The sequence below is a fragment of the Anabrus simplex genome, chromosome 1, assembly GCF_040414725.1.
Source record: "Anabrus simplex isolate iqAnaSimp1 chromosome 1, ASM4041472v1, whole genome shotgun sequence".
Classification (NCBI taxonomy): domain Eukaryota; kingdom Metazoa; phylum Arthropoda; class Insecta; order Orthoptera; family Tettigoniidae; genus Anabrus; species Anabrus simplex.
The window spans coordinates 675,421,265-675,448,403 of NC_090265.1; the positions used below are offsets into that span (position 1 = coordinate 675,421,265).

Genomic DNA, 27,139 nt, shown 5'->3' on the forward strand with positions numbered 1-27,139 from the left:
TACCAGAAAATTTTACAGAGAATCCCTAGTTATGAACACGAATGAAGATCTTAATCTTACCCAAAATACATTATACTAAGGTATACCTAGCATGGTCACAAATGACCATTCTTATTACAACTAGAACAACTCTTAATTAAAATATAATGTCCGAGAGATCGCTAGAAAGAAGCAAGAAAAGAACTGCATCTCACACAACAGACCTAAGGAAAACAAACTGAAATCACACTTACCTGGTGTCAAGATGTACTAAAATGACATCGAAACGCAAGGAAGATACAGCACTGGAGCTCAGCAAATAAAATTAAAGAGGGATGGGACCTAATTGTACACCCATGCCCAGACACTACAACCCCTCAACTAAATAACTATCAATAATAATTTAAAACACAAGAGTAAATTTAGTAAGGAAATCAAAGCAATAACATTTAAATGACTACAAAAATTACACTCTATTTTATAAATAAGAGTTCCACATCCAGAGTGGTAGAAGTATTCGAAAGACCCTGGCGATGGTCATCAAAATTACAATGAATGGTGATAAATTTAACTTTAACACAACTGTACTGTATTCCCATATCTTATTATCAAGATATTACCCTGACTGAAGGATCTTTTAAAAAAAATCAATAGCCAGTAGTACTGAAGGTATCATCAATTAATAATAGTGTAAAATCATAGTTTCTATTTTTAAAAGAGCTTTTGTGTCATGCCAGTAAGTAAGGTAATAAACAAACTCAAGAAAAACATAGATTGTCCACTAATAAAGAGGTAACACCCAAATCAGATGAAATTACATAATTTAAAGTCCCAAACATAACGGTAGTCACAAATAAAATACCATACAGCACACAGGATACGAACTCTAAAAACAAAAACCAACAACTACAATGGCAGATTCACACCAAAGTTGGCACATTATCACCTCAAATCAGATAATAAGAGATAAGCATTTAGGTAACAATGGCCAGAAGCTTCAGAGAATTTTTAGTTGAAAGAGCTAACTATCCCTCTAAATATATACTTTTTTAACACTTTTTATGACCACATTGGAGCACCAAAATCAAACTTTGTACAACAAAGTCTTCAAAGAATAAGTTCAACTTTTAACACTTTTCTTCTGCAGATGTAACATACTGCGATATTTTTAGTGATAGTCTTGTATACTTGTTATTTAGAATCTGTTTCTCTTCTCTATTTTCTATTTACTAGTAATAATAATAATAATAATAATAATAATAATAATAATAATAAAAAACAACATGCGCCACCAGTGATGCACAATGTGGTTCAAGATACATGTTGCTTTATATTGCAGTTGGTATTTTATGCAAGGAAATAGAGTAATGTATACATTGTGTACACCAGTGGTACATGATATAACAAAAATTTGTGCTCAAAAAGCTGGTAAATAACTGATTTTCAATAACCTCCTTTAATAGGAAAACACAGCAATTTTTCTACTTAAACATGTTGTAAGATTACAAATTTGCACATAGTTATAAATATAAGGTTGATTTATTAAATTCCAATGCAAATTGAATTTCATAGAGTAAAATTACACAGATTTGCCAAAAGAATATAATGTTTAAGAAAAGAAAGCAGTGTGGTAAATTGCTCCCTTGTCATAGTTTTCTTTAAAAACTCATTTCCATACATAGGATAGTTAGACCAATATATTTTTCTTTGGGGAAGAGGACAAATGCCCAAAATAGGAATGTGGTTTTACTCTTTCTAAAACAGCACCAGAAAAACATACCGTTTTATGCTATGAGCCTATGAAAACGATGCAAACCGTAAACAATGAACTGTAAATTGTTTCAATATTTTTCGAACGTGAGAGGTTCACAGATACACTGAAAGAGCGCTCTACTGATTGCTTATGGGAGTTGTTGCGCTCATACAAGCAGTTTTGGAAATTACAAAGCTTCAGTATCTACTTCAACGGCCATGAAATTACATGTAACATCAGTGGCACATGACGGCATGAGATTGCCGTGTGATTACCAAATACTGTCATGCGCCACCAGTGGTACACAAAATAAATTCTGTAAAATGTCTCTAAAACTGTTATAATATGCAAACTGACCATTGATTAAGGGGGTTTCATGTGAAAAAAACAATGTTGTTTTTGTAAAACCTCAATGTCATCTTTTAAGGAATGCAATGCTAAATACAAAGCAATTTTAGAAAGGTACTTTTTTAAATCATGTACCACCGGTAGTACACGTCGGTATGAATGTGTTAAGTTAAATTAAATAACATAAGAAGACACAACTGCATTAAAAACTCTAAAATGTGGTGATCACCAACTTAATAATAATAGGCTTTAAAAAATATATAAATAAGGGAATATACATGAGAAATAAGTAATAAATAAATTGAAGTAATCTAATTAAGGAAAATTAATCACTTAAGAACGATAGAACCAGTCTTCACATAGTTCGTACTAACACAAAAATTTACCTTTGAAACAAGACTCACCTCATGAGATTATTTTTCAGTTTAAAATGATATACATTACCAAGTACTTCTCATACCAAATTACTATTCATTCTGTCCGACTCATTGGCTGAACGGTCAGCGTACTGGCCTTCAGTTCAGAGGGTCCCGGGTTCGATTCCTGGCCGGGTCGGGGATTTTAACCTTAATTGGTTAATTCCAATGACACGGGGGCTGGGTGTATGTGTTGTCTTCATCATCATTTCATCCTCATCACGACGCGCAGGTCGCCTACGGGAATCAACTCGAAAGACCTGCACCTGGCGAGCCGAACATGTCTTCGGACACTCCCGACACTAAAAGCCATACGCCATTTCATTTTCACTATTCATTCTCAGAAGAGAAGCAATCACACATTTGGGGGTGGTGCAAATCCCACCTTACACTCCTCTTCTTCATCGAGGCAAGTTCAATTCACACACACTGAATATTTACGTCTGACTCCATGGCAGGCTTGTAGACAGCTCTCGACACGGATGTTACAGATTAACACTCCTAGGACAAGCGAGACAGGGGAAGGCATGGCCAGTTGTACGCACAGCATTTCCCAAGGTTCCAAGTAATGCTGTTCCAGTCTGATAAGATTCCCCATAAAAATTAAACAAAAATTACAGTTCAATGTGAAAAAAAATGTCTTAAAATAATTGTGTACACCACAGTGTACTATAACAGTGTACAATCACAGTAATTTCATTACATAGTTGTCCAGTTTACAAGGAAAACTGTAGGCCGAAAATAAGCCCCAAAATTAAATGATTGTAACGTAACAGATATACCTTCTTGTTTTACTTTTGCAAGCTGGCCTGACTTCTTTATTCCACCGAGATTTCTTTTTCCCATTTTTATACATATTTGTTCCTACGGATTCCCTTGCCACTTCTATTGCAGCATCTTTGTATGCCATCCATTCTCTTTATATATCCTGAACCTACTTAGTGTTTATTCTTTGGAACTTTTCACTGCTCTTACTTATCCTTATACTTATGTATAATTTCCTCATCTTGTAGTGTTTTTATCCTTATCCATCTGCAGAGAGACTTCACCTTCACTATTCTAGGTTAACAGGTACTTATTATTCACTGTAGACAGATAATGGAATGCATCATGAAAAATCTATAAAATATATTTCTAATAAATTTTCAGAATTCAAAGTCAGGTATGACCTGCCTTGAAGCAATTTATGCCACCCACTGTGGGTGGGGACGTAGATGAAAAAAAAAAACCACTCATGGTATCCGCTGCCTGTCGCAAGAGGTGTCTAAAAGGGGCAACAAAAAGATGATGACTTTAGAACCATGAGATCACTTGTGATTAGTACCATTGCGTGCGGAACACCATGGGTCGATGATACTTGTGACTAGTACCACCCTGCAAGGAACACCATGGGTCTACATTACATAGGAGCAGTACCATTTTGCGAGAAACACTACGGGCCTGGGCTTTGTTTGTGATAATGGTCATCGTGTGCACTCCACTGGTCGGTTCCACTGTGTCGAGAATGGGTCTGCGTTACCTATGAGTACCACTTTATGAAAAACACCATGCATCTACATTCCCTGTGATTGGTACCACTGTGTGTGAAAAACCATGGGTTTGGCTGGTGTCCGTGATTAGTATGACTATGTGATGAAAACCATGGGTATGCGTTGCCTGAGAGTAGTACCATTACGTGAGGAATACCATGAGTTTGTGTTGCCTATGGGCATTTCCGTAATGTGTGTTACACCATGCTTCTGCATTGCCTATGATTAGTACCACTATGTGAGCAACATCATGAGTATACATGGCCTATGATTAGTTCCACTAAGTGAGGAACACCACGCGAATACCAGTGCTCATGATTGGTCCAACTATGTGAGGAGCACAATGGGCCTGCATTGCTTGTGAATAGTACCCTTATGTGCAAAACATCATAAAACAGTATTGTAAAATTGTTAGGATATAGGTTTGTGTTACCTGTGGGTTGTGCCATTGTGTGTGACATACCACGGATCTACCTTGGCTGTGATTAGTACCACCATACCAGAAACACTGTGAGTCTACGTTACGTGTGATTAGTACCACTATGGGAGGAACACCATGGTTCTGCTTTACCAGTGATTAGTACCACCATACCAGAAACACTGTGAGTCTACGTTACGTGTGATTAGTACCACTATGAGGGGCTGGTGACCTGAATTTTGAACCACTTCAGATAATAGGCATCATCCCAGTAATTAATACATTGTGAATTTGATCCACTGATTGTTTTTATCTCACGATCATTTTTTCATCATCATTTGTTTTAGATTCTGGTCAGTGGATACATTTTGAATTCTGAATTTTCATTTCTGTTGCACGTCGAACCATTAGAGGCCGGTGACCTAGCTGTTAGGTCCATTTAAACAACAAAAATCATCATCATTTCATCAACATCGCAACTTATGTCCATCAGTATGTTCCCCAATCTATGGAACCATCATGAACAATGACTGAAACATGAGAGTGCACATTTTGAACACATGCTGTGCTGATGCAATTACATACGTGTTACTGTCTTCACATTGCATGTTATAATGATGTATCTTGATGTTCAGAGCATGTTTATAATTTCAATAGTGTATGTTTTGTCCCAAACTGTGTGACTTAATTTGTTGCTCCTTTATTCCTCCCCATTAGACCTACTTATTTTGTAATATTAATGTAAATTAAGGACGTTGTGTTAAAGATTAAATGATAAGAGTTCATAAGTAACAGTTTTAATGTTATTTATTTACTTGAGTCAGAAGCAATAACGTACAGTGCAGTAAAGGATTGCCGGCCCCGTTGTGTAGGGGTAGTGTACCTGCCTCTTACACGGAAGCCCTGGGTTCGATTCCCGGCCAAGTCAGGGATTTGTACCTGGATCTGAGGTCTGGTTCAAGGTAGATGTTATTGGAATTGAAGAGCTATCTGATGGTGAGATAGCGGCCCTGGTATAGAAAGCCAAGAATAACGACCGAGAGGATTTGTCGTGCTGACAACACGCAACCTTGTAATCTGCAGGCCTTCGGGCTGAGCAGCGGTCGCTTGGTAGGCCAAGGCCCTTCCGGGCTGTAGTGCCATGGGGTTAGTTAGGGGTTTAATTAGCAGTAAAGGATTGTAACAATAATTATACAATTGAGACAAACAGATCATTTCCGATGAGGAGAGAAAGAGGAGAAGTGAAAGAATGAAGAGGTTTTTGCAAAAAGTAGAGAAGAAAGGCCAAGAAACCTTAAGCCATAGATGGCCAAATTTTGGAGGGAAGAAAAAAAGGGAAAAAATCATACAATTGATAAATAATATGTATCAGCTTAGATTATCTTCATCCAGAAATGGACCACTTTAATAGCATTAACTCTTGTGTTTTGCCAGAGTGTGGGCATAGCTCACAGGTATGTATCTATAACAAGGCCTGTCTCTCCCCACACTCGCAGAGTTATCAAAGTTATCTTTCTTTAAGAGATTCATGAAATCACAAAGAGTTATGGATATTCTAAATATTGCATAAATATTTTAAAGAAAAATATTATGAACAGTCCTAAACAACTCTACTTAAAGATCAGAAAGAAAAAAATGTCCATTGATCACTTATAAAAATAAACACTTGTACAAATTGTCTAAGTTTATTAAAACATGACACCAAAATAGCTTATAGAACTAACAATAATAATATCAAATTCTTATTTAATTCATACAAAGTTGATAGAGTTAATCATTACTATATATCGGGACTGTCAAAAATGGTACATCAGACAACCAGGAAGAAGTTTAGAAGTTTGCTTATTATTTTGCTGAAGAAGAGAATTATGTTTTCTCAAAACATGTACTAGTTAATAAATATTAAACAGCTTTTTTGTATTCTTTGACAAGGCAGATGCATATTATCTCTTGTTTTTCAGTGTAGTGAAATTGTCCCAGTGAGTAGTCAATACAGACCACTATAGGCCATTAATATGGTCAAGTTTATAGATTCCTTGGAGGTTGATGACTAAAGAGAGGGTGAGCTTGGTCCTCTACTGACTTTGTTTATTCACTTTGTGCTATGACCTCACGATATATACTGCTGGCCAAAAGTTTCTGGACAAGTTAAATACTGTTAAAGAATGGACTGAGATTAAAACAAACAACATACCTATGCAAGGAATTGACAAATATAAATATTCTAAAACTAATATTTTACAATAAAACTACATTTTTAAAATATGTCTGAGCAAGAAATAGACAATATGTACAAATTTAGAGTAAGTCGGGGAGAGATGGCGCACATTTTGTAATGATCGTGCAGCAAGTCTTCGCCAACATTTCGATTAGCTTATTTTTATGCTAGATGTCATTCCTTCTATCTCTCCTTACTGCCTTTTGAAGGAAATGGTCTGAATGTAAGTAGATTACAGAAAGAGGTCGTTTATTTGAAAGTGTGTCACCTGCGCCATCTCTCCCGTAGTGTCCGGGTGAGATGGTGTTATGTACTTGATATGCCAAGGAGGGAAGAAATTAAGTAAACTATGATTACAGGTTTAATACATTTATTTACCTTATTTACATTCACTTGTTTATTATTTCTTGGTCATTAATTAATCAATTAATTATTTAAACTTCAAGATTTATCCCTCAGTCCTTTTAGGGTATGTTTTTGCTTGATCCCTATCGTCCACAATCACTACACAAGTTCTTATACACTGAACACAATTCATGCAGCCACTTGTTGCAGACGGTGCACTTAATCCAATCATCCTTTTTTGTCGAATAATAGTTCTCCCAGCACTCCACACACTTGTTGCAATCATCGGATATTGCTGGCGGCTTCAATGGAATGAGGTTTTTCTCCTTTTCTATTCTTTCCCGTTGTGTTGCAATTTTTCTTTGCAATTTTTTCTTTTCGTTCACTGAAATTTCTCTTTTGTTGGAGATGTTACGCTTTAAAGTTTCATTAAAGGCATGTACCACAAACCTCGATTAGGCTGTAGCTGCTTCCTCTTCTCCATAATTAGTATAATTTGACACAATTTTTTTAAAAAATGTATATAGGCTATATAATGTATTTTATATTTTATTAGCAAACTGATCGGAGCATGGAAACACATTTTATACCTAAATGGAAATTCAAAGAATACCGCGCCATCTCTCCCGGAAATGTAGCACGCCAACTCTCCCGACATTTGGGGAGAGATGGCGCACCCCTGCCCCAAGAACTGCGTTGGCCCAACATGGCGCATATCACACCAGCATAGTCGTTGACTAACCTAGTCACCCGCCTGTGCCAATGCATGGTTAATTTAACTTGAACAACCCAGTCAGTGGGCTTTTATATCATGCCGTAGCAAAATTTTGAAGGTAGAGAAGATGTACTTGCCCGAAATATCCAGGATTTCAGGCAAAATCACTCGCACCATGTGACATCCAACAGATAGCTTTTGTTCTCACGTACACACTGTACACACGAGAAGTAGTGGTCGAGCGATCTAGCGGGCGATTGCCGCACTGGCCTATCCTGCCCCATCTCACCCGGTGCGCCATCTCTCCCAGAATCACTCTACTCCCACAGATCACCAGAACACATCAAACTCTCTTCTTATCAAAGAAACCCCGCTTTGCTGCAAGTACACTTTTAACTATTCTCGGCATTCTCAGAACAAGATTTTCTAACACTGATGCAGGTATACTTTGCCAGGCATTCTGCAAGTTGTCCCACAGCTTTTCAGGTGAAGAAGAACACTCTTTTCGGACTTGCCGATCCAACTCCTCCCATAGCAGCTCAATTGTATTTATAAGTCCAGGGATTGGGAGGGGGATTCCATTAAAATAAGTCCCCAGAGTTTTGTTTGTTTAAAAGAAAATTCATGCAATAGCAATACATGTGTCTGGAGTCATTGTCTTGTTGGAGGACAAACCCACGTTGCTGTCCAGACAGAAGGGCACAACGAGATAGGATGGAATGGTAGTCGTTTCTGTCAAGTGTTCCTTCAATTCGGTGCAGTCTACCAACTCCACTGAATGTGAAACAACCCCAAACCATCACAGACCCCAGCCATGTTTCACTGCAGGTGTTATACGGTAGAATGCATTTTTTCTGATGCTGAATGTCAAACATAAACTTGTTGCCGTTGCCCGAAAACCTTCGAAACTTGGTTACAGCCACATATTCTGTCATTAAACATATTCATGTGGGTGGATATGTTTTGTCTGGAAATTTTGGCCAGCAATGTACCCTATCAGAAGCTATGTATGTGAGCAAGAATAGTTTAAAGACAGGTGTCGAGTATTAATTGCAGAATATCTTACAAAAATAATAAACTACAATCATATAATGAATGTTCTTTTCAGATGGAAACTGTGGAGTCAAGGAGGACTGTATTAACACAGCACAGACATGTGAAGCAACCACCCATAAATGTGTCTGCCCTGCTGGTAAATATGCCAGCAAGAACAACAAGGAGTGTATCCCTTGTAAGTAGCCTGTTATTTCCCTAACTCGTATAAATTGAGTATACTTTCATGTATTACGTTGCTAAGAAAAAAAGATAAGGTCATCCTTCATAATGAGGGACTTCATAAACAACATTAGGATTTTAAGTTCACTAATAGCGAGAGTTATGACTGTTCACAAGACCATTAAGATGAAATCAAGCCTCATCCAAAAAGAACAAAATCTGTGGGTAGAATAAATGATCATTCAATGATGCAAGATACCACTCACAATATCTCACTCTTGTGGCTGGATCAGCAGGTTTTAAACAATGGGCCCATGTAAACCTGTATGGTTTGATGTGTAACAACTTTGTAGCTCTGTGTGCAGAAGAAACCAAAACCCCTACTTGTTGTGCTAATTTTGTGAGTAATTTATTTGGTGACCATTCAAGATTCGCACCTATGCCATCTAGCTTTTCCTCTGTTAAAACTGTTCGTATGCACAAATATTTTTTATTGAACACTGAGCCAGTAGTTTCAAATGAATCTGTGCTGGTGAAGGTCATACCAGGAAATTGCTGAACAAATGCATTGTGTACACATCGAGCCGACTTGTACTTAAAATAACTTTTGAATGTGATGGAGGGACTCCATAGTTGAAAACAATGAAGCCTGAAGGAAGCACAGTGATCAAAGAAGAATGGTGGAAAGATATAATAAAGTCGATGGCTTCGGTACATTTACCCTGTCCAGTCTGTGTCTGGAAATGGGAATGGATGATGAAGAACATTCTTTTCTGTGAACGGAAACTGAGTGTTTGTTCTATCACTAACATTTCATCAACTCATGTGTCCTTTGCCAAGATTACTTTGACACACAAACTCCTTCCTGTGCAGATGCCCTCCAACACCCATCAGAGACTTTCTTACAAAGGCTGCTACGACATATTACTTACTGTATTTATATTAATAGAGGAGCTGGTAATACAACCTTCCAGAATAAACATTAATGTGTACCTTATCATTCTTTCTATCAAAAAAAAAACTACCAAGAATTTGAATATGATGTAAGTACAATATATTCTAGAATGTTATGATGTAATACATTACCATTATTGTGAAATGCCTTCGGGCATCAAATTAAAAGACTGCATTTGGCGAGCTGAACATGTCCTCGGACACTCCCGGTAATAAAAGCCATACGCCATTTCATTTCATTGTGAAATGTGTTCCAGATGGCAAGTGTGCTGTAAAAGAAGACTGTAATATCACGCAGCAGATATGTACCTCGAGCACATGTGGCTGTCCCAAAGGTCTACATGTTAGCGAAGATAATAAGGAATGTACTTCAGGTAAGGAGATATTTCTTAATAATTAACTTTATATCTGCAACATACACATGAAGTAAGGTAGGTAGGTATTTATTTATTTATTTATTTATTTATTTATTTATTTATTTATTTATTTATTTATTTATTTATTTATTTATTTATTTATTTATTTATTTATTTATTTATTTATTTATTTATTCTGTGCAAATGGGTCACTTAGGACTATGCAGAATCAACATTTGTTTAGCTTTCCTCCTTGCCCAGTAGTTCTTCATATTTACTTATTTATTTATTTATTTATTTATTTATTTATTTATTTATTTATTTATTTATTTATTTATTTATTTATTTATTTATTTATTCATTTATTCACTCAGTCAGTCAGTCAGTCAGTCATTTATTTATGTATTTTTTTAAATTATCTAAATAGCCTTCAGTTCAGAGGGCCCCAAATTCGATTCCAGGCCTGGCCAAGGATTTAACTGTGTATAATCAATTTCAACAACCACAGAAATATAAAATAGTGCATACATCCCTCATATAACATTAGGTTGGTATCAGGAAGGGCACCTGGCAGTAAAAACTGGAAAAAATGTATAGCATGTAGCAACCCCACTAAACTGATTTTTTATTTTTATTTATTTTTAGATTTGTTTAATGTCACACTAACACAGATAGGTCTTATGGTGATGATGGGATAAGAAAAGCCTAGGAGTGGGAAGGAAGTGGACGTGGCCTTAATTAAGGTACAGCCCCAGCATTTGCCTGGTATGAAAATAGAAACCACAGAAAACCAATTTCAGGGCTGCCGACAGTGGGGTTCGAACCCACTAGCTCACGGATGCAAGCACCCCTAATCACACAGCCTACTCACCCAGTAAATTGAAGTTAAGTCCGGGAATAAAATGAAGAAGAAGAAGAAGAAGAAGAAGAAGAAGAAGAAGAAGAAGAAGAAGAATTGACTTATATATTTATTTAATCATTCTTTCATTCTGACTCTCTGAGCAGGGTTTCAACCCATGATCTCATGATCTGGGGAGAAACAAATGATTCAACCCATGGAAAGCTAAGTTCCTGGAGTTCAACCTCGAGATGAGTAAGGCTAGAAGAGTGGTGATAGTGGTGAACAGAGATGACTGACCAGCAAGTATCAAACTAGCAGACCACCAGTTGGAGAGTGTGCACAATTTCACCTACCGTGACAGAATAGTCTAGAAACAATTTGGAGATATCACCAACGGGTGTAAAAGAGTTCCCTCTTCTATCAAGTGAGGATCCTTCTCTGGGATATTAATATTCCAAAGAAAGCGAAATTTTCACTGTTCAACGGCTACTTCATACCAATCTTGACCTATAGTATCAAAATGTGCACCCACACGATGATAGACTTGTCAAGCCTGCAGACATCGGAGATGAAGTTCCAGAGGTCCGTTATCAAGAAGACCTCAATGGACAAGTTAAGAAATGAGGTGAGGCAGGAAGCTGGGTTTAAACTATCTCCTCTACACAGATAAAAACAAAATGCCTGGTTGAAAGTCTTAGAACCTGTTGGATGAATATGGTCAAGACAACATAGCAGCTATGGGAAGGACACTGAATGATGTCATGAAGGGCAAGACATTCATGAATAGAAGAGAGTGGCACCCAGGAAATTAAACTGTAAACAAGATTACTATTGATTGTTATTATTATTAAGAGAAAGACAGAGCTGAAATGGTTTTGTGAAGTGCGGTTGGACTTAGTGAAGATGGGGGTTCTGGAAGATTATATCATGGACAGAAATCAATTTACACAACTCGTCAAAAAGTTTGTGGTTCCAGGAGACTGGGGAAACGCTAGTAAGGAAAGGGAGATCCTATATGGAAAAGTAGAAGGAGGAAGTTGGAGAAAGGATGAAAAGATACTGGCAGAGAGTGAAGGCAGGGAAGGCTGAAAATACTGCAAAGATTGTCAAACGTGGTCCATAGACAGACTAAATAAAAATTAATAATAATAATAATCATAATAATAATAATAATAATAATAATAATAATAATAATAATAATAATAATAATAATACCCGTGTGGGGATTTACCGGTTACCTCCATCGGGCGCGTCCCATTGGAATTGGGGAAGCTTGCTGGCTCTGCCGCCAGCAGAGTCAGAGGGTAGTAGGGAAATAAAATACCACTGTGAAAAAAAGAACTGGTCCCTTGCCAGGGTTACGGCGAAGACTGGTAAATGACCAGAAGCCAGAAAACATCTTGAGGCAACCTCTAGGGCTAACAACCCTAGTTGTAAAAGGATGGGTACCCGTCCAAAGCAAAGTCAAGTCAAAAAGCATGATGGCACAACATTTCAAGAAACACACCCCAGGGGGTAAATCTTCGGATAAATCCCTTGTCGTGAACGCCACGGCGCACGAGTCTTGTTCGGATTCTGGGGGAGACGCGACATCATGCAAGAGACGAGTCAGAGCGTCTCGGTGTACCCCAAAGAGTCAAAAACTCAGGCCAAAATCTAAAACCTTTCTAGCAATATTCAACATAAATTCACTTACACAAACTGGCAAGCTGAAAACCCTCACCAAAGCTCTTCACGAAAATCAGATATCCATAATGGCCCTACAGGAAACAAGGTACCCAGATGAAGAGATTTTTTATTCTGAAGGCTACCGATTTTTCAAGAGCAAAGCGCAAAGAGCAATCCTCAACGGAGCTGTGATGCTTGGAACCGCGTTTGCTGTTAGAACCAAGATCCTTAAATCGGTTGCAAATTTTGAACCTGTGAATGACAGATTGTCTATACTCACAATTAAATGCGCGAACAAAACCTACACCCTAGTTAATGCACATGCTCCTACAAACGATAAGAACAAGTCTGATCCAGACGAAGTTGATAATTTCTGGGACCTACTGGATGAAAAATTAAACAAAATCCCCAAACACCATGTCAAGCTTCTTTTGGGTGACTTCAATGCCCAACTAGGTCGTGAACAGTGAACAGAAGTACAAGAAAGTTATAGGAAATTACCCTGCTCACAAAAGAACCAATCCCAACGGCAAAAGACTGGTGTCCATTTGCGAAAATCACAACCTGCAGGTCATGTCGACCCACTTTTGCCATCTACCCAGAAAGCAAATGACTTGGCGTTCTCCCGTCCAAGCTCTCGGAGAGTTCCAAATTGATCATGTTGCAATCTCCAGGAGAAACAGCCCTGAGATTATGAATGTCAAGGTAAAGAAAGGCATCAATGTGGCCTCAGATCATTATATGTCTCTTATCAAATTCAAACCAATTCCCGCAAACACAAGGAAGACAACCAAACAGATCACACGCTTCGACAATGATAAACTTCGGCAAAGGGTCGAGGAGTTCCAGGAGAAGGCTAGACCAAATGACTGTGACTTTAACAACGCCAAAAGTCTCCTTGTTGAGGCCGCCAAAGACGTTGCAGAAATCAAGACAAGCAAAAAGCATGCCTGGTGGAATGGTACCTGCGAATCAGTCCTCCAAGAAAGACTCAATTCGTGGAAACAGTACTACTCTACGAAATCAGAAAATGATTGGGAAACCTACAAAACCCAATGTGCCCAAGCAGCTAGGGTGTTCAGAACTGAGAAACGTAAATACGAAAAATCTCTCATTGAAAAGATAGAACAAAACTTTAGGAAGAATGAAAGCAGAGAGTACTACAGAGCCTTCAAACGCAAACTCACTGGCTATAAACCACCATCTCTATGCTTTGAGCGAGAGGACGGCACACTGGCGACGTCAAATGAAGAAAATTGCAGCATTCTGGCAGATTACTTCAAGAATTTACTTAATTGCTCTAAACTGCAAAATGCCATTGAGACCAAGGAACCCTTACTCAGGTATCCAGATTCCAGACCACCCGACAGAGATGGAATCAAGTGCCACATTGCCCGTCTCAAAAATAACAAAGCACCGGGGGAAGTCTCAGTAGTAGCAGAACTATGAAAATATGCCCCAGAGGAATCACTTGATATCTTGCAAAAGCAAATAGAAGAAATTTGGATTCCTTCATGGGAACTTGAATTTCCATAAGGAGACCCTACCCGAAGATTGGAAAATAGCTTTGATCCATCCATTACACAAAAAAGGCAGCATGAAGAACATCAACAACTACAGAGGAATATCTTTGCTACCCGTGACTTACAAAATTCTATCACTTGCCATCCTGGAGCATTTGGAAGCACAAGTCGAACATCAAATAGGTGAATACCAAGGAGGGTTCAGAAAAGGTCGCTCAACAGCTGAACAGATTCAAAATCTCAAAACGATCATCAGATATTGTACACTAAGGTCCAAGCAGTATGTGTCCGTCTTTGTGGACTTTAAGAAAGCGTACGACTCCATTGACCGGGAAGTCCTGCTAAACATCTTAAATGAATTTGGAGTTGATTTGAAACTGCTGGCATTAATTAGAGCCACCCTGACCGATACAAAATCCAAGGTGAAGTTCCACGGATATCTCTCGCATTCCTTTGACATCAAAACAGGAGTCCGACAAGGTGATGGGCTATCCCCGATACTCTTCAACTGTGTTCTTGAAAAGATCATCAAAACCTGGCAGGTGAGATTACAGGAAACCAACTACAGTCCATTGAGAATAGGAACCAAATCCAAGGGGATCACAACAGACTGCTTAGCATTTGCCGATGATATTGCTGTTCTCTCAAACGACATAGAAACCGCTAGAGCTCAAGTTGAAATTTTAAAGGAAATTGCCGAACAAACTGGTTTGCAGATATCGTTTGAGAAAACAGAAGTAATGACTAACATCAAAGAGGCTCCACTAAAACTCCATACAAAATACGGGGACATCACCCGAGTAGACAAATTCAAATACCTGGGTGAGATCATTATGAAAAATGGACTGGACAAAGAAGCACTTCAGGAGCAAGTACGCAAACTGGAAATAGCCTACCAAACATCCCGCACAATCTACAACAAAAAATGCCTTTCCCAAAACACCAAGATTCGTCACTATGAAACAGTTCTGAAGCCAGTAGTTCTATATGCAGCCGAAACCCTGTCTCTAAATGCCAACAAAGAACTCCTTGAAGAACTGGTGAAAAGAGAATGCAAAATTGTGAGAGGAATCTTGGGATCATCAAAAGAGATCCAACAAGGAAGTCTACAGCAAAATAGAGAACATTACCGACACAATCAGAAAAAGACGGGCACGATTTTACGGTCATCTGAAAAGAATAGACGGAAGAAAGTTAACTAAAGAAATCTTTTACTTTTTTGATTCAAACCCCAAAACCACAATTCCCTGGTTTAGAAATACCAAAGAAGACCTGCAAATGATACATATCTCAGCTGAAGACGCCCTTAACAGAGATCTCTTCCGCAAGAAAATATTGACGAACGGGCTAAACCGAGACGAGCAACCGAAGAGAAGACACGGTGCCCCTTGGACAGAGGAGCATAAGCAGGCCCACTCACAAAGAATGAGGGAAAATTGGGCTCTAAAGAAGGCCAAGTTCAGTGTCAAATGCAACAAGACTTAACGTGGTCCTTGATGGCCTCAGCGAATTATATATATATATAATAATAATAATAAAATTAATAATAATAATAATAATAATAATAATAATAATAATAATAATAGAAGCTCACTGGAAGAGATCATGTGTAGTGGAGCTCCGCGATCTTAACATCTTTTCTCGCGTTCTGTGTAGTGTTAATGGGTATCAGGGAGTATTAGAGCATTTAATTGGTGTGGTGGTTGTGTGAACGTGTTATCTTAAGAGTCTAGAGCTTGTTTTAGTTTATTTGAGGGCATAATTTTATTTCATTTTATTGCCCTAAGTGCCTCCATGCTGGATTTTGCTACAATTGCTCCATAGATAAATTACTAAGAGTGTATTTTGGTTGCTAACCTTGCCCTAACAACCACCCACTCGCTAAATTTTCTTGGTCTCCATAGATACTACCAATTTAGATATATAAATCCACTCTTCCATTGAGGCGTTTCTAAGGCAACAGATCTTTGCCTACTGCTGGGAGCCATCTTGGTGGTCTGCGATAATACAATAATAAACACCAGCTACCCGTACGGATTAACAACCCTTACGATGAGAGTGAATCAGACATCAGTGATTCGCTCGCCCCGGGCTCATGCCCCCCAGCTAAAATCAACCATGAATGTAGCATGATGGAAACAACAGTAACAAAGCAACTACCTCAGTCCCGAGCTGACAACAGCAAAGGTAAACCTGGTCATTCGGATTCTGGGGGACCAGGACATCATGCTGGGAAGAGTCGGAGCTTCCCAAAACTCCTCAAACCTAAGGAAACCAAATTCATTGGTACACTAAACGCACAAACGCTGACCAAAATAGGGAAACTCAAGACAGTCACGGATACTTGTGACAGATTTAGGATTCTGATACTTGCAATACAAGAAACACGATTTCGCGACTCCGATCATTTTGACTCCTGTGGTTACCGCTTCTACAAGGGGAAGCCAGCAACAAAAGTGCCAAATAGCAACCTGTATGTGTTGGGAACTGGATTCCTAGTACACAACAGCATCCAGAACTCTGTGATAAATTTTACGTCACCTTCAGAACGCCTCTCCTTGCTCACAGTTAAATGCGCCAATAAAGCCTATACACTAATTAATGCACACGCTCCTGTCAACAGTGAACCTGACAAAAACAAGGTTGAAAAATTTTGGTCAGAACTCGAACGGGCACTTACCAAGATCCCTCAGCATCATGTAAAAATCCTCCTTGGAGATTTTAATGCGCAAATCGGCAGAGAAAGGGAACACAGGCATATTACTGGATGTTTCTCAGCACACAAGAAGACTAACGCAAATGGACACCGTTTAATCAACGTATGTGGAATGGCAAACCTCCAGCTGATGTCCACACACTTTAAGAAACCTCCACAAAAAATGGCCACATGGAAATTGCCGATCAGTCACCTAGGCGAATACCAGATCGACCATGTAACAATTACCAGAAAATTTTCCCCTGAAATTATGAACATCAGGGTACGCAAAGGTTATGTAGAGTCAGACCACCACCTCTCACAAATCAAAATCCGTTTCAGACCCAACCGAAGGAAATACCAAAAACCTACAATCCCACGCATTGACCCAGGTTATCTGCAAGAACATGCACATGAGTTTGCCCAGTCGTTGCGTGCAAATGCAAAAACATGGGATGCACTCCTTGAGAATATCCAAGAATCATCTAGGAAACTTGGCCAACCACCCCGTAAACGGAAACATAGATGGTGGACTTCGGATTGTGACAGAGCACTGGAAACACGTATGCGAGCCTGGAAGAATTGGCACAGTCATCGAACACCAGAGAATTGGCATATCTTTTCAGAAACTCAGAAGCAAACGTCCAAAAGACTCAGACGAATTAAACGTGCATACCATCACAAGAGATTAGAGGAGATCGATAATGACTTCAAACGGAATAACACGAGAAATTTCTACAAAACCTTTCGCGAAGAACTGACCAGCTACAAGCCACCCACTCTTTCTTTTCGACGCCCTGACGGAACTCTCGAGACAAATACAAAGGCTAACTGTGACATCCTGAAACAACACTTCAAAAAGTTACACAACTGCGAATCACCAACTGAGAAACTTCAATTCCACATACCCACTCCAAACACAGATTCCCTTCCACCGACTCATGAGGAGATAAGGAGCATCATATTACATCTCAAAAACAATAAAGCACCAGGAGAAGATGGTATAATCGCCGAGATGCTGAAGATTGGAGGGGATCAAATGATCGACCAATTACAGGTCATCATTGCGAACATATGGGAAAGTGAAGTCATACCTGTAGATTGGAAAACTGCCCTGATCCATCCACTGCATAAGAAAGGTGACAAGATGGATCCAAACAACTACCGAGGTATTTCCCTTCTGTCAATAGCATACAAAATTCTTTCACGTGCTCTGCTTACCAGATTGGAACAACAGACAGAAGATAAGATCGGCGAATACCAGGCGGGCTTCCGTCCACATCGATCGTGCGTGGAACAGATCTGGAACCTGAAGATGATACTCCAACACCGCCAGTCAAACCGCACAGTGGTCACTTTCGTAGATTTTAAAAAAGCATACGACTCAATAGACCGTGGTACCCTGTTCAATGTTCTTCGAGAATACGGTGTTGATAACAAAACACTCACGTTAATCCAACAAACCTTAACAGATACAACCTCTAAGGTGAAGTTCATGGGTGAAATATCTGCACCCTTTGAAATAAAAACAGGCGTTAGACAAGGTGATGGATTGTCCCCACTTCTGTTCAACCTAGTACTGGATAAGGTCATTAAAACATGGGAGAAAGAAGTACCCGGAATAAACATGGGAACTAAAAGTAAACGGATTAACATTAAATGCCTTGCCTTTGCTGACGATCTAGCAATAATTACCCGGACTCCCGAAGAAGCCAGGCACGCCATCGAGAAGCTTCACGAGATTGCAATAAAAACTGGTCTCCACATCTCTTATGAAAAAACGCAATACATGGACTCCAAGTGCACACACCTAACATCACTAGCGACCAAATATGGCAACATTTTACAAGTCAAACAATTCCAGTACTTGGGTGAAATTGTTGGTGATTCAGGCAATGAATAAGCAGCCAACAAAATGCGCGCAGAAAAACTACGTAAAGCATACCTAATCACCTGGAACTTCTACAATAAGAAATCAATATCCACAAAAGCCAAACTCCGACAATACCACACCGTTGTCCTCCCTGAGGCACTCTACGCAACTAAGACATCAGCACTTACCATTAACATCAAGGACATTGAGAAAATTGAACGACAGGTACTGAGAAAGATATTCGGGCCTAAGTTCCAAGAGGGCAAATGGATGCGAAGAAGCTCGGAAGAACTCTATGCATTAACTGAGCGATTCTCTTCAGTCGCACGCAAACGGCGTATGAAATTTTATGGACATTTAGCACGAATGGATGACTCACGACTGACTAAGAAGATATTTCTTATTATCAATGGAAACCGACAATCCAAAGCTCGCTGGCTAGTGGATGCACAAAAGGACCTCGCAGAAGTCGACGTTGATCCAATGGCAACCACAAGGAATACATACAGACAAAAGATCAACAGCCATAAATTTGCACCCAAGAATCCATCTGAGAAAAGCTTAAAGCTCAAAAACTCGTGGACACAAGAAAGACGGCAGGCCCATAGTGAAAGGATGAGGAAGTTTTGGGAAGATAAGAAGAACAAGAAGATGAAGAATACCAGTGCTATTTAATGGCTCCACGTGCTCCTTAAGGGGCTAAACAAATGTATATATATATATATAATAACTTTGACATAGAAGTGAAAGGGGAGAGGCCAGTTGGGAGACCATGGTATAGATGGACAGACACAGTGAAATCGGAGGTTGGCAAGAGGAATGCCAAGTGGGAGGACATAGAGGAACAGAAACTATACTTTGACAGGAAGAAGTAGTGAGCACTTGTACACACCCAGGAAGTTGGAGCTGGAAAATGATGATGATAATCTGATAATCACAACAACGACAACAACAGCCTGTAGGTGACCAGCATGTTGGTAGAATGGGGCCCCACCTAATATGAATTCTGATTAATTGAGACGACAACAACAGGGAGCCCCTAAGCCACATGAATTAACCAGTTGATGTTAAAATCCCTGAACCGGCTGAGAATCGAAACCGGGATCCCTTGGATAAAATGCCGACATGCTAACCATTTAGCCATGGAGCCGGACAATCGCAAGATGTGTAAAGGTGACAGAAATATCAAAGAAAGTGCAGGAAAGACATTTGCAGTTGTACAGACACATTTGAGATGGCATCAAAGTTATATTGGGAAGAAAGTATTTTAAATTAATGTGCATCGGGGTGGGAGGAGAAGAGGACCAAAGATGTGGTGGATGGATTACATGAGAGAAGAGATGCAGCAAAGGAGACTGACAGAAGATGACGTTTGAGACCAAGGAAAGTGGAAGAGGCTCACCAGAAATGCTGATCCCATCTGAACCAGAAAAGTTCAAGTAAATAAATTAATTTGTTTGGAAAAGCAGCTTTTTTTATTTTCCAACTTAGTACAGTCAGCTAGAAACAGATTGGTTTTTAAAATTTGCAAGAAATTTTTGCAGCTGTCACTGTCTGATGCCTCCTACATTGACTCACTCGAAGAAGAGAAGCGGGCTGTGTCTGCATGTTTAGGGTAAATCCATTTGAAGCATGTATTGCATTATTTCAGAGTTGTCTTGTAGAGTGTCCACATGCTCTGGCTTATGGGCAGTCAACGGCAGTAGCCGTGATTGAGGGGGCAAGGGGGTACAGTCACTCCCCCATCCACTTTGTAGAGAAAACATTACATTTTTATTCGATTTTAGCTGGCTGAAACTAGGAATTACAGGACTTTTCAAAGCAAGCAATTTGTACAAGCCCTATTGTCTTACCAGATAATTATTTCCTTCATTTTTAAAAATTATTAACAAAATGAATAAAGTGTTCGTCGTGGCTAACCAATTTGTATAGTACCACAGCAAGTAGTGGACATTTTGCATGTTCTGTGAGGAGGGTAGCAGGGGTATATTTTTCTTTACAAAGGTCATGGACACTGAGGTATGATTCACCTGCTTGCTGCGCACATTTGTCAGCCTGGCAGTCTCTTTAGTGCCTGTTAGTCTCTTAGCGTGTAGTTAAATACTAAATGATTTTTAATTGTATAATCACACCATACTTCTATTTAATTGTAATACATTTGTAATATTGTTCCTTTGGTGAAAGTTTTATTGTATAGTATTGAATCAAAATCTTAAAAATCTATTATTATCGCACTTAAGTTGATAAACTGTCAATCTTTACTTCTGTCGATATTTGCTCAGAGAGCATAAAAAACTTACAATTTTGTGGAATTTTTTTTCCAGTTTTGATATATATATATCCCCACTTGCCATATAACAAACCCAGGTATTTTTTGTTGTCTGTACATTCCCCCTCTCACCCCCCCCCCCCCTCCTTCTAAATCGCAATTGCCATTACTGGTTAATAAATCTCTCATAATACTCAGTTCCCATTAATAAAATTTGCATTTCTTCTTCAGTTCCTTAATCCGACAGTGCAGAGTGCCATACTAGGTACAGCATACCACAAACATTGATAGGTGTGGACTGCCGTACTTGTTCGCAATGTGCAACCTCTGCATTTTGCTACCATCACCTAAAAGAATTGTGAACTAAGTTGAACTTTCTTTTACATACAAATTGTATATTGTTTCTTCTTCCTTTTGGTGGATATATTGGCTGTCTCTGTCAATTTTGAGCAACTTTAATGCCGTGAAATTCAGTGCTGTGAAAATCAGCCTTGGTGGAAAGCTGTAAAGTGCGGCTCTCTGATGAAAGTATTCTTTCACTTTTAAAGAACGTCTCAGATGATGGTGATCATAATTCCAATGATAGTTCACTGATAAGTGATGTTGCAGTGGTAAAAATGAATGCTCATAGGGACAATGATAGTGAGGAGTGCGATGTTGAGCCATTTGCATGAGCGTCAGGTGCCAATGCATTCCAGTGGGAAGATGTGCCTACTTAAGTGGTTCAGAGGACATAGCCTATTTCATGATGTAGAGTAGAAGAAGTGTGTTTCATCATACCACATTTTTAAGTGCATATACAGAGTGGCACAAAAGTCACTGGACAGTTGGTTAAAAGAAAATGAAAGTAACAGCAAGATATAGGACAGTTGGAAGTTTTAACCCGTTAAATTGTTATTACAATCAGTCAGTCAATCAATACTGATCTGCATTTAGGGCAGTCGCCCAGGTGGCAGATTCCCTATGTGTTGTTTTCCTAGCCTTTTCTTAAATGATCGCAAAGAAATTGGAAAATTATTGAACATCTCCCTTGGTAAGTTATTCCAATCCCTAACTCACCTTCCTATAAATGAATATTTGCCTCAATTTGCCCTCTTGAATTCCAACTTTATCTTCATATTGTGATCTTTCCTACTTTTAAACTTTCCTACTCAAATTTATTCGTTTACTGATGTCCTCCCACGCCGTCTCTCCACTGACAGCTCGGAACATACCACTCAGTCGAGCAGCTCGTCTCCTTTCTCCCAAGTCTTCCCAGCCCAAACTTGGCAACATTTTTGTAACGCTGCTCGTTTGTCGGAAATCACCGAGAACAAATCGAGCTGCTTTTCTTGGGAATTTTTCCACCAAATGGCGATGGTTACGCTTTGTCAAGTTGGTGACGGGATGAGTATTTGGATATGCTTCAGAATTACGTGGTACCAGGACTTATGACGTGTGCTGAAAACTTTCAAGAAATTTACTTTCAAAACAATGGGGCACCACCACGTTATGCCACTGCCGTCCACGATTATTTAAACGAAACTTTCCAAAGAAAAGTGATTGGTCAAAGGGCATCTATATATATATATATATATATATATTAATATATATTATATATATATAGATATATATTAGTGCCCAGTGTCCAGTGACTCTTGCGCCACCCTGTATGTCAAAATTATCTTAAATTAGCGAGTGGCGTGCACTGCGAATGTTGCTGCACTTAGGGGTTAAGAATCACCTCTTGTTTTGTCTTCAGGGTACTGGGTTTGATGAGATTCAATGACAGGAACTTTCTTCTCAAAACAGTAAAGTCATTGCTCTTCTTATAAAGCATTGATTCCACCTGCATTCATCAAAACAAAAATATTCTGGACCTTGCTGTTAAATGACAAACTGTACACCAATGCTCATATGGATAGTTACACAATTATTTCATTTTTTAAGGTTGTTAGGTTACAATGAATGTTAAACAAATGACGTTATAAATTTAATTTAATTTCACTGACTGAGAATATTATGCAAGTACTCAAGCTCTTTGGGCTTCTTCAGTCATGAAATTACCAGCATTTTTTCCCAGTTTGGCGATGAGCTCATCAGTTTTAATGCCACACCTTGCATAGACTCTGGTTAGCTAACTGTTGAGACACCTGTACAAGCCTCTTTTGATGCACAATGCAGTGATGGTCCACTAGGGGAGATATGTACCTCCTCTTGTAGAAACGCTTGGCCATGATCTGAGACCATGGTTTGCTGGTTTGATTCGCATTGGTGGTTTGGAATGTTGCCCGGCAGGGTAGGAGAGGTGGTGGTATACAATTTCCAATCACTAGATTGCATGTCAAAAGCCTGGGTTCAGTTCCAAATTTCTCCATGGTGTTCATTTGGACTGAGGGCATAGGATGCTGGTGATGATTTATCTACTAGAGAGTGAAGTTAAGCCATTAGCAGAACCCAACTAGGAACTTCATTTTTGGAACGAAAACCAAAGACAGGCATTTATGGCAGGGGAGGTACGTATCTCCCCTAGTGGGCTGGTACTGTATTGTGATTCAAAGGAGGCCTGCAGTGGTCTCACATTAGTGCACAAGTCACCAACTTCGTGGAGAGTTGTGATAAGCAAGCTGACTGCTGAACTAGAGCAAAACACTACAAAATATACCTGGAACATTTTAAAAGCGTTAGGTAGTCCCAGAAATACACTCAACAACATCATAATAGGCATTATCAAAGACTGCAATACCACCTTTATGTTTCATAATTGTCAATCTAGCTCACTTTGTGTGATAATCCCTTATGAATGTACTGCATTTTCTTCCCGTGTAGTATGAGTCCAAGCAGTTTCTTATTTGTCTCTACGAATAATTTTTTTTCAAGTTGTAACATTACAATTACTAGAGTTTTTATAAAATTTGGGATTCTTTGGTCACACATAGTAGGTACTTGAGCTGATGCTCTTAAGAATGAATATACTGTATATAGGATATTTCAAAGGGAATTTTGTAACTGATAAATATTGTAAATACCATTGGCTTCTTTTCAGGTTCAACGACCATCTTTGCCACGACATCATTGATTGCCATTCTGATGGTGCTTCTTTCAACCCAGAATTACATTGACCGGTGGTTACTTTGAAGAGGTTCGACTATAAAACACCTGCTTCCAGCACATGATCTCTTAGAGCTACCATCTGTGGGACAAACTTCACTCAATCCGATACATCAGCTAAGCGAGGTGTTAAAGAAGGAACATTTCGACAGTACACACTTCTACGCATTCATCTACCACACACAGCAGTTTCAGTTATCTTCAACCACAACATTTCAATATAAAGAACAACACTATGCTTTCAACTGATATTGCCAAAGACGCCCTGGTATAAACGGCACCAAATGAGGAGACAACATCTATCATCAAGATGAGACTAGGAGAGGGAGCATTTCCAAGTCATCTTCAAAAGATTTAAGTTTTACAGTCCTTATTCTGTGTTACATCTGTGATATCAGACTTATAAATCATTTATACTTCAAGTGTTCCAAATACATTAAGTTTCAGAAACATTTATTATTCAAACTTGTATCATTTCGTTACTGCTTCCTCAATCAATCCTAACTCTCTTTTCAACCTATCACCATCATCACCATATTTATACTGCTTCCTACACCAATCCTAACTTTCCTTTCAACCTATCATCACCATATTTATACTGCTTCCTACATCAATCCTAACTCTTTCTTGAACGTATCATCAATGCCATACTTATCAGCATTGACATATTCTGGAGTAAAACCAAGACTACTATTTAATTTTGTATGCACTTTTTCATGTGAATTACTGTATCCTACTCCTGTGAGTAATCTGTGTACTGCACATTGTAAATTATAGCTAGTTGTATGGACTCTAGGCCAAAAGGAAACATTATGTCAAAAGAGAAAACTAGCATCGAACAATTTTGGATGAATTAAATATGAGATAATTTTCTATTCTCGAAACAAAATGTACAGTAGACTATTTCCAAATAAAAATTTTCAAATCAATTCTTCATAATAGTAGATCTTTTGTCAAGACATTATATATATATATATATTTTTTTTTTTTTACAAGAGGCTCATAATTCTTCAAAGCAACTTCCTCAATAATCCCTCTGCTTGACCTGCTGAGCCTAATACAGAGGGAGGTTTTCTTTCAGGGTTTTCTCCCTTGTCATATCGTAGGATATAAACTTCACGATTTTGATCCGTATTGGATTGTGATCTCAATAATAATTATTAAATTAATGTCGTAATGGTCCACCTTTTCAATACTATAATATGCAATATTTTTTGAATTGCATTACTAAACTAGGGACAAGTTTTAGGCCTTGAATGGCCATCTTGAGCCTTAATGTAATACATCTAATAACTAATCAAATGTAAAAACACAAAAATGGCATAAAAATGAATGTACAAGCACACAATTGACATTAAAATATGGGATGAACTATGTGTAAAATATGAAAAATAAATTAGGCTCTAAATTCTTAGCATCTGGAGTATGCTCATTATCCAGACTCTTTCTTGCATTAATATTCATAGAATTGTTAGTTCCATCACTCTAATCATTACAATGTCAATTACAAAACAGAAACTGGTAAATGTTGGTTCTGTAGTCAGATTATCAATCACCAAATCTACTTGAGTGACATTCAACATGTTAACTTGACAGTAGCTGGCACATCACCACATCACTGGAGCAAGTCCAATGCTTTAAGTATCTCAGCAGCGTACTTGATCAAAGCTGTTGAAATTAGGTCCAGGATTGAACAGGCAAGGACTGCATTCAAGAGAATGAGCAAACTTCTCTGTAACAGGGACTTTAAGATCAATTTCAGTCTCCGTTTACTTCGGTGTTATGTATTTTCTGTCTTATTTCATGGTGTCGAGACTTGGACCCTAACAGAGAACACCACTAAAAGACTTTGATCCTTTGAGATGTGATGCTACTGACGTGTGCTTGCAATATAATGGGTTGACAGAATATGATATAGATGTTGATTCCCATAGGGAATCTGAAAGCAGGCATCAATTTTTGATAATGAGACAGTCTCTCATAGTGCATTGGCACTGCCGGTGGCTACAATTAGCCTACGCAGTGGCCTCCACGGTATGCACTAGCCAGCGTCTTGGTAGGTTTGCTAGGTACCAACTGATGAGCCCAGCCTAGCACACGAGGGCGAAACGCTGGAAGCCAGAATGAGTTAGCTGGAAAATTTATAATGTCCAATACCGGACCATTTATATATTGGTATTATAAATATACTCATTCGGAACAAATATTTCAGATTCCCTATGGGAATCAACATCTATATCATCTGATGGCCAAGCAGGCATCAATTTTTGATAATGAGACAAAGTCTCTCATAGTGCATTGGCACTGCCGGTGGCTACAATTAGCCTACGCAGTGGCCTCCACGGTATGCACTAGCCAGCGTCTTGGTAGGTGTGGTAGGTACCAACTGATGAGCCCAGCCTAGCACACGAGGGCGAAACACTGGCAGCCAGAATGAGTTAGCTGGAAAATTGATAATGTCCAATACCGGACCATTTATATATTGGTATTATAAATTTACTCATTCGGAACAAATATTTCAGATTCCCTATGGGAATCAACATCTGATGGCCAAGCAGGCATCAATTTTTGATAATGAGACAAAGTCTCTCATAGTGCATTGGCACTGCCGGTGGCTACAATTAGCCTACGCAGTGGCCTCCACGGTATGCACTAGCCAGCGTCTTGGTAGGTGTGCTAGGTACCAACTGATGAGCCCAGCCTAACACACGAGGGCGAAATGCTGACAGCCAGAATGAGTTAGCTGGAAAATTTATAATGTCCAATACCGGACCATTTATATATTGGTATTGATAGAATATGTAACAGTGAAGTACTCCAATGCCTGAACAAAGGGCTGGAGGTCATACACAACATTTAAAAAAAAGAAGAAACTTGAGTACTTCAGCCATGTCATTCGAAATGATTTAAAAAAAATTAATATAGACTCCATGA

General features: G+C 38.9%; 1 protein-coding gene across 3 annotated transcripts in view; it reads left to right on the forward strand.

Annotated features, from left to right (window-relative positions):
* The window catches only part of LOC136872003 (cell death abnormality protein 1), a 123,739-nt gene extending 99,080 nt beyond the window's left edge, over window positions 1-24,659 (forward strand). For all 3 annotated transcript variants that reach the window (XM_068227276.1, XM_068227279.1, XM_068227281.1), the window contains 3 exons: window positions 8,830-8,952; window positions 10,148-10,264; window positions 24,141-24,659. In XM_068227276.1, coding sequence (XP_068083377.1) covers window positions 8,830-8,952; window positions 10,148-10,264; window positions 24,141-24,232 — 332 coding nt within the window. In that variant the 3' untranslated portion in view covers window positions 24,233-24,659. The remainder of the gene's footprint in view (window positions 1-8,829; window positions 8,953-10,147; window positions 10,265-24,140) is intronic.
* The last annotated feature ends 2,480 nt before the right edge of the window (window positions 24,660-27,139 follow it).